The sequence below is a fragment of the Orycteropus afer genome, unplaced genomic scaffold, assembly GCF_000298275.1.
Source record: "Orycteropus afer afer isolate SDZICR_OR568_19922 unplaced genomic scaffold, OryAfe1.0 scaffold00378, whole genome shotgun sequence".
Taxonomy (NCBI): Eukaryota; Metazoa; Chordata; class Mammalia; order Tubulidentata; family Orycteropodidae; genus Orycteropus; species Orycteropus afer.
The window spans coordinates 1857476-1871331 of record NW_006921965.1 but is presented as its reverse complement, the minus strand read 5'-3'; the positions used below and the strand labels follow the sequence as shown (position 1 = coordinate 1871331).

Below are 13856 nucleotides of genomic sequence, written 5' to 3'. Positions count from 1 at the left end.
CCTACCATCTAGAAGCTCTGTAACGACACAGTTTTCTCCCTCTTTTTGGTTTGTAGTTGTCCTCATTTGTCAGTTGGTGTCTCTGGTTCCCTGTTTACAATCTTGTAGATTTACTTTGGATTCTTCCATGGCTGAGTTGGATTCTGGGTTATATCATCATGTGTGTTAATGGTCAATTGTTTTTGGCTATTGTTGTTTCTCTGTCCAAAGGGCTCCCTTTAGCATCTCTTGTAAGGTTGGTCTGCTTTTAACAAATTCCCTTCATTTCTGCTTATCTGGAAATGTCCTAATTTCACCATCATATTGAAGGAATAGTTTTGCTGGGTACATAATTCTTAGTTGGAAATTTTTCTCTTTCAGTGTTTTATAGATACCATCCCGTTGTCTTCTCGCCTGCATGGTTTCTGCTGAGAAATCTGAGCTTAGTCTTATTGGTTGCCCCTTGTAGGTAACTTTTCCCATACTGCTCTCATGATTCTTTCTTTGTCTTTGGTTTTGGTAAGTTTGATGATGATATGTCTGGGTGACTTTCTTTTGCGGTCTATCCTGTTTGGGGTTCGTTGGCCTTCCTGAATGGATATATTCTCATCTTTTATCGTATCAGGGAAGTTCTCCTCCAACAAATCTTGGACAATTTTCTCAGTGGTTTTATTATTCTCTTCCTGTTCTGGAATTCCAATGACATGTAGGTTATTCCTTTTGATGGTATCCCACATGAAGAATGGCTTTCTTCATTTTGTTTTGATTTTTTTTCTGATTGATCTCTTTCCAAAGAAGTATTCAGATATTTGTCTTCAATCTCATTAATTCTGTCTTCCATCGCATCAATTCTTCTCTTTTGCCCTTCCAATGTGTTATCTATTTCTGACAATTTAGTATTAATCTTCTGGATTTCTATCTGTAGATTTAGAATCATTTCTGATTTTTCATTTAATTTGTCATTTTGTTCTTGCATTTTCTTCCAAAATTCTTCTAGAGTTTTTTCTGTTTTCCTTGATCTGTCTCTCAATCCTTTGAAGATATCTAAATATAATTGTTTTGAACTCCTTATCAGGGATTTCCAATGCTGCTTCTTCCTTGGGGATGTGTTCTGGGTCTGTATCCTGCTCCCTTGTTTCTACCACTTTATCTTGCTTCTTTTGTGGTTTTCTGTTGTCTGTTGTCTTCAAGACATCATGGCATTATTGTATTAGATCTCTGTTAACTGTGATGAGTAGCCAAGGATGCATCAGGCTTTTCTTGGTGTTTGTTTATCATTGGCCCATTGGTGGAGAAAGAAGTAGTGGCTCTCACTCAGTAAGTGAAGCTGCAGGAGGAGTGGGTGCAGTTGTTTCGTATGGGGACTGTTGCTGTCTTCCACTTAGTTAGACAAAAATAACAATTGAATAACCATCAAAAAAGTAAAGGCACATGGACAAAAAGACCCACCATGTAATCACACAGGAACAGTAAAGAAAAGAGGGAAAAAGAAGAAAAAGAAAAAAACCCCTGCAATATCTTGGGAGAGGGCAATAAGGGAAAAAAGGTAGAAAAAGAGAACAATGAAGAAGAAAAAAATGGGAAAAAGGCAAAAAAGAAAAACAAGGAATGAGGTTAACCACGAGAATGAAAAGAAAAACATAAAAGTTGCAACCAGGAAGAGGGAGAAGAAAAAAAGCTGAAGACTAGAACCTGGGAGGGGAAGAATAGAGAATAATACTAAAAAGGACAAAAGTAATAATAATAGTAGTAGTTTTAAAACAGACAAAACTAAAAAACATTAAAAAAAAAAAAAATCAGGGCCGGTTGGGGCAGGGCATCCAGTCTCCCTCTAAGCACATGGACTGGGATGGAGTTCCTGCCAGCCCAGAAGGTGGGTGGGAGTGAGGGATGGCCATACCTCCATTCACCAAGAGGGTGTGGGGTGTAAGAGGAATAAGGGGAATGTCACACCCTTCCAGTAGTCCAGATCTGGAATATCCTTGGAGTTACTGGAAAGTGGAGCCTATTCTTAAGTCCCTGGAATCTGGGAGAACACTGTTGCTTTAAATATCCAAAATGGTCAAGCTGCTTGTAAACATTCAAAATGCCTGCACCTTCTGGACAGAGAAAATTCCATAGCTCAGCCCACCTTCCTCTTCTCTGCTCTTTCCCTTTTATTCCCCAGCCATCAGAGCACTCTTCCATGCAGTCCCTGGCTAGCAGGGCCAATTTTTAGGTTAATTCTTAGGTCCCACCACCACTCAGCAATATCCAAGTTGTTTGTGCCTTAATGATTGCTGCCAGAAAACAGCTCTGTATATCTCTTTTTTTGGTGTTTTCGTGCAAATTCTTCTGCTAGTTGGAGTTTAGTCCACTTGTATATCCTTCCCTTCAAGCCTCAGGGGTCCAGGATTATATTGTGTATCTGTGTTGTTTCCCCTTTTCTTTGTTGAAGAGGGCTTGTGCAGTCTTTCTGCCTATTACACCATCTTACTGGAACTCCGAATATACACAACTTTTGAGAGATTTTGCTAATCATTGGACTCAGATTTCATAGGCAGATTACCATGTGTCATGGTGATGAGTGGGTTGGAGATAGTAGGAAATGAGGTCACATGGGCCTCTCAGTGCCTGCCTGGGATCTCCCAAGCCATGGTAATTTAAATAGCCTCATATGTATGCAAGAGCAAGACACTGTACAAGGAAGACCACAGAAGAATTGATGCATTTGAATTATGGTAATGTTAAAGAATATTGAATGTATCAGGAACTGTTAGAAGAACGAACAAATGTGTCTTAGAGAACTACAGCAGAAAAACTTCTTAGAAGTTAGAATGGCCGGATTTCATTTCTTGTACCTTGGTCATGTTATCAGGAGAGACCAGTTCCTGGAGAAGTATATCATACTAGGAAAAGTAGAGGATCAGCGAAAAAGGAGAAGACCCTCAACAAGATGGGCTGGGATGATGGAGTCAAGCATGGTAACAATTGTGACAGTGACACAGGACCAAGAAATGTTTCCTTCTCTTATGTATTCAGTCAGTATGATTCAGAACTGACTTGACAGCACCTAACAACAATAATGATAATGGAGTATTGAGTAAACAAACAGCTATTGTTTAAAATAGTTAACTGAATCTTTTTAAAAAATATTATATTTTACCTTTTAATAAATGAAAAGCTATGGGATTATAGTTTTAAATAAAGCCATTAAAATGCAGGTTATAGACTGAGACAGACTAGGAAGAAGGAGGAGGCCATCCACTTCTTAAAGAATTGGCCAGAGAAAACCTTATGAATAGCAGAGAAACTCTGATATATTACTGGGCAACTTTATGAATAGCCTGGAAACATTGGCCTTTACAGTGTAGGAAGACGAGCCCCTTAGGTCGGAAGGCACTCAAAATATAACTTGGGAAGAGCTGCCTTATCAGAGTAGAACCAACATTAATGATATGGATAAAGTAAAGCTTTCGGGACCTCTATTTGCTGACTTGGCATGACTCAAATTGAGGAGAGACAGCTGTAAACATCCATTAATAATTGGAACATGGAATGTACGAAGTATGAATCTAGAAAAACTGGAAGGAGTCAAAAATGAAATGGAACACATAAAGATTGATTATCCTAGGCATTAGTGAGCTGGAATGGACCGGTTTGGGCCATTGTGAATCAGACAACCATATGATCTACTATGCCGGAAATGACAATTTGAAGAGGAATGGCGTGGCATTCATCATCACAAAGGATGTTTCAAGAACTGTCCTGAAGTACAGTGCTGTCAATGATAAGATAATATCCATATGCCTAAGAGGAAGACAAGTTTAATACTACTATTATTCAATTTTACATACCAACCACCAAAGCCAAAGGTGAGGAAATTGAAGATTTTTATCAACTTCTGCAGTGTGAAATTGACCAAACATGCAATCAAGATGTGTTAATGATCACTGGTGACTGGAATGCAAAAGTTGGAAACAAAGAAGAATTACCGGTAGTTGGAAAATTCGGCCTTGGTGACAGAAATAATGCTGGAAATTGCATGGTAGAATTTGCAAGACCAATGACTTATTCATTGCAAATACCCTTTTTCAACAATACAAACAGTGGCTATACATGTGGACTTCGCTAGATGGAGTGCACAGGAATCAGATTAACTACATCTGTGGCAAGAGGCAATGGAAAATCTCAGTATCTTAAGCCAAAACCAGGCCAGGAGCTGATTGTGGAACAGACCATCAACTGTTCATATGCAAATTCAACTTGAAGTTAAAGACAATTAAAAGAAGTCAATGAAAGCCGAAATATGACCTTGAATATATCCCTTCTGAATTTAGAGACCATCTAAAGGATAGATTTGATACATTGAACAACAAGAATTGTGGGATGACATCAAGAACATCATTCATGAGGAAAGCAAGAGGTCATTAAAAATACAAGAAAGGAAGAAAAGACCAAAATAGATGTCAGAAGAGACTCTGAAACTTGCCATTGAGCAGAGGGTGGCTAAAGCAAATGGAAGAAATGACAAGATAAAAGAGCTGAACAAAAATTTCAAAGAGCAGCTCAAGTAGACAAAGCCAGTTACTATAATGAAATGTGCAAAGACCTGGAGTTGGAAAACCAAAAGGGAGGAACATGCTCAACATTTCTCAAGTTGAAAGAACTGAGGGAAAAATTTAAGCCTTGGGTTGCAATATTGAAAGATTCTATGGGGAAACTATTGAATGATGGAGGAAGCATCAAAAGAAAGTGGAATGAATACACAGAGTCACTGTACCAAAAAAGAACTGGTTGATCTTCATCCATTTGAGGAGGTGTCATATGATCCAGAACCAATGGTATTGAAGGAAGAAGCCAAAACTGCACTGATTGAATTGGCGAAGAAGAGGGCTTCAGGAATTGATGGAATATCCATTGAGATGTTTCAACAAACGGGTGCCCTGCTGAGTGAGGCACTCACTTGTCTATGCCAAGAGATTTGAAAGACAGCTGCCTGGCCAGTTGACTGGAAGAGATCCATATTTGTATCCATTCCAAAGAAACGTGATCCCAGGGAATGTGGAAATTATTGAACAATATCATTAATATAACACACAAGTAAAATCTTACTGAAGATAATTCAAAAACAGTTGCAGCAGTATATTGACAGAGAACTTCCAGAAATGCAAGCTGGATTCAGAAGAGGACGTGGAACAAAGGATATCATTGCTGATGTGAGATGGATCTTGACTCAAAGCAAAGAATACTAGAAAGGTGTTTACTTGAGTTTTATTGACTATGCAAACGCATTTGATTGTGTGGAACATAACAAATTGGATAACATTGAGAGGAATGGGAATTCCAGAACATTTAATTGTACTCATGAGGAACCTGCCCATAGACAAGGAGGCTGTCATTTGAACAGAACAAGTGGACACTGCACGGTTTAAAATCAAGAAGGGAGTGCGTCAGGGTTGTATCTTTCCCCCATACTTATTCAATCTATATGCTGAGTAAATAATCCGAGAAGCTGGACTATGTGAAGAAGAATGTGGCATCAGGATTGGTGGAAGGATCATTAACAATCTGCGATATGCTGACAACACAACTTTGTTAGATGAAAGTAAGGATGACTTGAAGCACTTACTGATGAAGATTGAAAAATACACTCTGTGGTATGAACTACATCTCAGTATAAAGAGAACAAAGGTCCTCACAGTTGGACCAATGAGCACCGTCACGATAAATGGAGAAAAGATTGAAGTTGTCAAAGACTTCACATTGCCTGGTTCTACAATCGACACGAACGGAAGCAACAGTCAGGACATCAGATGACGTATAGCACTGGGCAAGTGAGCTGCAAAGGACCTCTTTCAAGTGCTGAAGAGTAAAGATGTCTCCTTGAGAACTAAGGTGTGGCTGACACAAGCTATGGTATTTTCAGTCACCTCTTATGCACGTGAGAACTGGAAAATGAATAAGGAAGACCGAAGAAGAGTTGATGCTTTTGAGTTGCGGTGTTGATGAAGAATGCTGAAAGTACCATGGACTGCTAAAAGAATTAATAAATCTCTCCTGGAGGAAGTGTGAGAGGAATGCTCCTTGGAGGTGAGAATAGCCAGACTTCATCTTACCTACTTTGGTCATGTTGTCAGAAGGGGCCATTCACTGGACAAGGATATCATACTTGATAAGGTGGAGGGTCGACGAAAGAGGAGAAGGCCCTCAACATGATGGATTGACACAGTGACAGCAGCAGTGGGCTCAAATATAGCAGGCATAGTGGAGCTGGCACAGGACAGAGCGGTGTTTCATTCTGCTGTGCATGGAGTCGCTGTGAGTTGGAGACAACTCAACGGCACCTAACAACAAAATTAAAATGAACTGATTGCAAATCTAATATTGAATTTTTTTCTCTAAGATAGAAAGGACAGTAAATTTACACTGTAAATATATTAAAAGAATTACATGTTGTTTGCCCAAAACTAAGTTTTCATTATATGCTTTTTAATTTTAAAAGTTTATAAATCTGTTAAAGAAACAGTATGAGTTTGTAATGTGTAAAGTGTCTCTTCTCATGTTGGTAGTAATGGCAAAACATTAGCATCTCTTATTATTAGGTTATGTGAATCATTTATGGGTGGGATAATACTTTGTTATCTAGAAAGCCTTAAACAAATATGCTAAAACCAAACCAACTGAGTGCCATCAAGTTCATTCTGACTCTTAGCAACCCCATTGGGTTTCTAAGGCTGTAAATCTTTACGGAAGCAGACTGCCTCATCTTCCTTCCGTGGTGCAGCTGGTGGGTTCGTACTACCAGCCTTTTGGTTAGCAGCCAAATGCTTTAACCATTGTATCACCAGAGCTCCTAAACAAATATAAGGAATTATTGTATCTTAAAGGAAGATTTTCAAAATTAAGAATAGTCATTAAAAATATTCTAGATTTAATGAGGATAAAGCTTGAGGACCATTTTTCTTTAAGGAAAAAAGTCCATATTCCTGAGTTTCCAAATTGTCTTGCAAAATAGAGTTTCTGTCATAGAAGTATGAAGCAATGCCTTACTGACATTTCAGTACTAGTTTGACTTTATAGGCCCATTTTCATTTGAAATGTTATTATAGGCAGTCTAACTAATGCCTGTATTATTAGCAACACAGCCATACCCAGAGCTAATTTTCATTTTATATTTGTCTGCCTCTAAAGAATAAGGCAGCAGGAGCTCTAGTATTGTAGCACCTAAGGCACTTGACTGCTAACCAGAAGGCTGGCGGTTCAAACCCACCAGCCACTCCTCGGAAGGAAGGTTGGGCAATCATCTTCCGTAATGATACTGCCTCGGAAACCCAAGGAGGGGTCGCTATGAGGCAGGTCCGACTTGACGGCACATAACAACAACAACAACAAAGAATAAGGCTATTTTGTAACACTTTAGACAAAGCTAAGACCTTCCCAGAAACAGTGATCTAGTTCTGGGTTTATACTAGGTATAGTATTCCCACAAGGATGTAAAAGTAGTAATAATTTTCTGACTGTTTAAACTAATAGAATAAACATGACTATCCACTTGAAACCTCAAATTTACACAAAGATAATTCATATAAAACATTTCCTTTTGTATTAAAACAAGAAAATTATTATGAATTATCCCAATCCTTATAAATTTTCTTGTAAAATGGGGCACCCTCTCTTTCTTTTAACTTTCCCCTGATACCCTTTCTCCCAGCACTCACACACATTCACACACACACTTACTCACTTTCTCTATGAATGTATGTGTGTATGTATGTATTCAGGCTTCCTGCCATTAGAAGTACATCAGTGAAAAAGTTTAAGAATTAATATAATTAAAAGATCTAGTCTTTGTTTCATCTTGGATTTAAATTCCCGCTCTATAATCTAATGAGTGGTGTTTTGAAAAATATTTAACCCTTTGGACTTCTGTCTACTTATTTGTAAAGTAGTATTTAGCTCTTAGAGTTGTAGTAAGGATGAAATGAGAGTATCTGTAAGTGGTCTGGGAGCTCTGGTGGTGTAGTGCCTAAAGCATTTAACTGCTAACCAGGAGGCTGGTGGTTCAAACCCACCAGCCACTCCTCAGAAGGAAGGTTGGGCAATCTACTTCCGTAGCGATACCACCTCGGAAACCCAAGGAAGAGGGGTCTCTATGAGTCAGATCTGACTCAACGGCAGTGAGTTTGATTTTTTATAAGTTGTCTGATGCATAGTAGGATCTTAACAAATATTAATCTGGCCTACCTGTTCTTCGCTTCTTCTTTGTGTGCTATGTTTTCAGAGTATATAATAAAAGTCACTTGAGTAGAATTAACTGTTGTTGTTACGTGCCTTTGAGTCAGCTCCAACTCATAGTGACCCTATGTACAACAGCAAAACATTGCCTGGTCCTGTGCCAGCCTCACAATTCTTGCTATACATGAGCCCATCATTGCAGACACTGTGTCACTCTGTCTTGTTGAGGGCCTTCCGCTTTTTTGCTGATCCTCCACTTTACCAAGCATGATATCCTTCTCCAGGCACTGGTCCCTTCCCACAATATGACCAAAGTAGATGAAGTGGAGTCTGGCCATTCTCACTTCCAAGGAGCATTCCAGCTGCACTTCTTCCAGGACAGATTTGTTAGTTCTTCTGGCAGTCCATGGTGTTTTCAGTATTCTTCACCAACACCACAAAAGCATTGACTCTTTGATCTTTGTCCAGCTTTCACTTCCATATGAGACAATTGAAAATGTCATGGCTTGGGTTGGGCTTCACCACTTAAAAGAGGTCTTTTGCTGCAGATCTGCCCAGTGCAATGCAATGTCTAATTTCTTGACTGCTGCATCCATGAGTGTTGATTGTGGATCCAAGTAAAATGAAATCTTTGAAAACTTCGTTCTTTTCTCCATTTATCATGATGCAGTTGTGAGGATTTTCATTTTCTTTATGTTGAGGTGTAATCCATACTGAAGACTGTGATCTTTAATCTTCATCAGTAGGTGCTTCAAGTCATCTTCACTTTAAGTAAGCTGTTTTGTGTCATCTGCATGTTGCAGATTGTTAATGAGTTTTCCCCCAATCCTGATGCCACATTCTTCTTCATATAGTCCAACATAGAGATTATTTGCTCAGCATACAGATTGAATAAGTATGGTATAAGGATACAATCCTGAGGCACACCCTTCCTTATTTGACTAGAATTGGCTAGCTCTCAGAAAAAAACAAACAGTAACAAACATGAAAATAATTTGCATGGGACTTACTAACCAGTATTTTATAGTTGGAAATACTGGTTGTGTATGTGTATTTCTGGTATTGAAACTGGTATTTGAATATAAGAAAGGAATAGATTGGTCTTGTATTATTGCCATTCATCATCCTGGTGTAATAATTTTCTGAAGGTATGCTAATAGCTTGATTTAATTTGCTTCCATAAGTCTAGGTATAGTGCATATCCTAGTCAGTAGAGTAGTAGGCATGTCTCTTGTAAATGGAAATAACTGTTTTTTGAAGAAAGACAGAAACATGGGCTTATTTGCAAATGATAATACTAAAGAATTTTTTGTCTTAGCCATTCCAGTGTGAAATAACGCTTATCTTTTTAAAAATCCATTGTTATTAGCTTGGGAACCCGTTGTCTGAATCTGCTTGGTTTTCAGCAGTTCATGGGAGATAATGATATGACATCTGACTTAGTTGATGAAGGAAAAGAATTAATCAGACGAGGTAAGATTTGTCTTTTAAAATAAATGAATGGAGAAGGCTAAGAATCAAAATGTAAAATTAATGTTTGTAAAAAAACTATTAAATAGTTTTTAGTATAAAGAAATTATAAATTAATGTAGTTTTTTTACCTAAAAATCTACATACAACCTTCTTAGCAAAAATAATTTAAAAACGTAGTCTGTCTTTAATTCTGCAATATAAATTATTAGTACAGGCATACCTTGGAGATGCAAAACAAATGTCACAGTAAAGCAAATCACATGATTTTTTTGGTTTCCAAGTGCATATAAAAGATATGCTAACACTCTACTGTAGTCTATTAAGTGTTCAAAAAAAAAACCATTATGAAAGAGTTGGGAATACTGTAAGAATTACAAAATATGACATAGAGATATTTAGTGACCACATGGTGTTGGAAAAATGCTTCCAAGAAATGCTTGATGCAAGATTACCACAGACCTTTGATTTGGAAAGAAACATAGTATCTATAATGCACAATAAAGCAAAGTGCAATAAAATGAGGTATGCCTGTATGTCTGCAACTTAATATCATCTTGGAGTCATTTTCATATTTATCCTAAAATGTATTTGCCAAGTTCTGTACAGTCATAAAGGAGCTCTGGTAGCGTAATGCCTAAGGCATTTGACTGCTAATCAGAAGGCTGGTGGTTCAAACCCACCATCACTCCTCAGAAGGAAGATTAGGTGATCTGCTTCCATAGTGATACCACCTTGGAAACCCAAGGAAGGGTCGCTGTGAGTCAGATCCAACTTGACAGCAGTGAGTTTGTTTGCTTGTTGATACAGCCATAAAACTCATTAATTTAAGGAATCATGAGTCTAATTCTGCATGAGAAATCATTTAAGCCAAGAGTGTTTTCTAAGAATGTGGTGATCACTGACAGTCTGTTAGAATACATAGCACTCTTTTAGATTCTAGTCACGGAATTGAGTATATTAAATTTATTTATTTTCAAATGATGGTAGAATAGGAAAAACAAAACTTAAGTTTTGAGACATTGGTTCTTTGCCAGTCTCCTTTGCTGGATCTGGGGCCTTTGTATAATCAGTACTTGAATGCAAGCCAAAAAAACATATTGCAGCTCCAATATAAGCCAGAATATCCTTTATGTGCTTTCATAGGATTGAGGTGTCTAGTTAATGTAATTGTTCTACTGCTTTTTATATTAATTAGACCTCTTATGGAATATCATATCCAGTCCTGGGTAAGACTTTCAAGAGTTCGTATCCAGTCCTGGGTAAGATTTGCAAGAGTAAGATTGACAAGTCAAAAATTATTTAGAGAAAGATAGTATTATGAGCCTGTAGACCCTATCCTAGGCACTCTGGTGGTGTAGTGCCTAAGGCATTTGACTGCTAACCAGAAGGCTGCAGTTCAAACCCATCAGCCACTCCTCAGAAGGAAGATTGGGCAATCTACTTTCATAGAGGTACTTCCTTGGAAACCCAAGGAGGGGTCGCTATGAGTCGGGACCGACTTGATGGCAGTGAGTTTGGTTAGGTAGACCCGATTCTATGACTAAAATCACTGAAGGAACTGAATATGTAACCAAAAGAGAATGACCAAGAAAAAGACTCTTACATAGTAAGAAGAAAGGTATAAACTTGATTTAGGAGCTAGAACTGAAAGCAAAGACAAGTTACAGTGAAATAAACTTCAGATACCCATGAGAAAGAAATTTTCCCTTCACTTAAACTATTTAGGCAAAGGTTAGAGACCACCTGCAGCAAAAATAGAGTAGTCCTTCCCAACAATAAACAAACAAACAAACAAACAAACCCACAAATTCACAGCTATCAAGTCAGATCTGACTCATAGCAACCCCTCCTTGGGTTTCTAAGGTGGTATCTCTATGGACGTAGATTGCCCAGTCTTCTTTCTGAGAAGTGGCTGATGGGTTTGAACCACACTAGCCTTCTGGTTAGCAGTCAAATGTCTTAGGCACTACGCCACCAGACCACCCACCCAACAATAACCTATTATATTTGACTTTATAGTAATTTAAAATTGATCATAGCCCAATACATTAACTTTAGTTACTGAACTCCAATTAAACCATGTTTTACCAAATTTGAAACTACTTTCTGTCTTTAGAGAAGAGAAAAAGGCAAAGGCAAGAAGAAGGTGAAAATCGAAGAAGGGTAAGTATAGTACTTATTAAATTGCTCTAGACTAAAGATTAATGTGAAATATAAAAATCATACTGATTTATAGTAATTGGCTAAGAATCAAAGAACAACAGGAAAATGAAATATTTTTTTTGAAAATATAATTTTAATATTTTCAGGTATACATGTTAGAGATCCTACAGACTTGTTCTAAAGAGTCATTACTAATAAATTATTTCATTTATGTCCAATACCTAGCACAGTGAGTAAATCAATGCATTCTTGCTAGTAAAGTGGTTTTAATTGCTTTGAAATTGTTATGCTTTCTTGTAAAATGACATTAATTTTTTTCCTCTATAATTTTCCTTCAGTTCTCCATTTGCCAAAGCATGCTGACCTCCTGTTAGAGAGTAAAAAGGGAGAAAAAGAAAACTTCTGTAACAGTTCTTATAAATTTTCCATAAGTGGATGTACTTCTATTGGGAAAGTGAAGACTAGGAGGAAACAGGATAATTGTCTTCATATATTTTAGAGTAGTCATTTACAAAGGGAACTTGTTTGTTTCAGAAGGCATAACTAAAGCGTAGAAGTTACTAGAACCTCTTATGAGAATTTCTAACTTTTATATTTGACCAAAATTGAAACAGAATACATAGACCTAGTAATTCCTATGTCATGTAGTAAGACAGTTAAAAAAATTTTCATGGATATTTTAGAATGAAACTTTGCGCTATATGGAAAGTTGAATTAGGTAACCTCTATTGTACCTTTCAGTTATATGATTTTAATGAGAAGAATCTCAGTTAATTAGTTTTCCTACAGTTCAGAGTATTCACAGTGGAATGTAAGTCATAGTATGATTGCGTTTGTATAGAATTTTAATTTTGCTAAAGACTAGAACTTTTCAGGTCCCTAAGAATTATAGTGGATAACATTGAGAAGAATAGGAATTCCAGAACAAACACTTATTTGTGCTCATGAGGAACCTGTGCATAGACCAGGAGGCTGGCATTCGAACAGAACAAGGGGACACTGCATGGCTTAAAATCAAGAAGGGAGTGTGCATCAGGGTTGTATCCTTTCACCATACTTATTCAATCTATATGCTGGGCAAATAATCCAAGAAGCTGGACTATATGAAGAAGAACATGGCATCAAGATTGGAGGAAGAATCATTAACAACCTGCAGTACACTGACAACACAACTTCGCTAGCTGAAAGTGAGGATGACTTGAAGCACTTACTAATGAAGACTGAAGAATACAGTCTGCAGTACAGATTACATCTCAATATAAAGAAAAGAAGAATCTTCACAACTAGTCCTATAAGCAGCATCACGATGGATGGAGAAAAGATTGAAGTTGTCAAGGACTTCATATTGCTTGGTTCTACAATCAACACCAGTGGAAGCAGCAGTCAAGATGTAAGATGACATACTGCATTGGACAAATCTGCTGCAAAAGATCTCTTTCAAGTGATGAAGAGCAAAGATGTCTCCTTGAAGACTAAGGTGCGCCTAACCCAAGCCATGGGAGCTCTGGTGGCGTAGTGCCTAAGGCATTTGACTGCTAACCAGAGGCTGACAGTTCAAACCCTCCAGCCACTCCTTGGAAGGAAGATTGGGCAATCTATTTCTGTAAAGAGACCTCCTCGGAAACCCAAGGAGGAGTTGCTATGAGTTGAATCGGCTTGATGGCAGTGGGTTTGGTGGTTTTGTTTTTTTTTTGTAACTCAAGCCATGGTATTTTTCAGTCACCACTTATGCATGTGACAGCTGGACAATGATTAAGGAAGACTGAAGAAGAATTGATACTTTTCACTTGTGGTGTTGGAGAAGAATGCTAAAAGTACCATGGACTGCTAAAAGGACTAACTTATCTGTCCTGGAAGAAGTGCAGCCGGAATGCTCCTTGGAAGTGAGACAGACGAGACTTTGTCTCACCTACTTTGATCACGTTGTTAGAAGGAACCATTCCCTGGAGAAGGATATCATGCTTGGTAAAGTGAAGGGTCAACGAAGAAGGGGAAGGTCCTTGTGATAGTTGAAGATGTGTCAA

The 13856-nt window shown here is 37.9% G+C and overlaps 1 protein-coding gene across 1 annotated transcript in view; it reads left to right on the top strand.

Annotated features, from left to right (window-relative positions):
• LMBRD2 (LMBR1 domain containing 2) overlaps window positions 1-13856 on the top strand; it is a 99832-nt gene that overhangs the window by 41766 nt on the left and 44210 nt on the right. The window contains exons 13-14 of the mRNA XM_007953228.2: window positions 9566-9669; window positions 11786-11832. Of these exons, the coding sequence (XP_007951419.1) occupies window positions 9566-9669; window positions 11786-11832 (151 nt within the window). The remainder of the gene's footprint in view (window positions 1-9565; window positions 9670-11785; window positions 11833-13856) is intronic.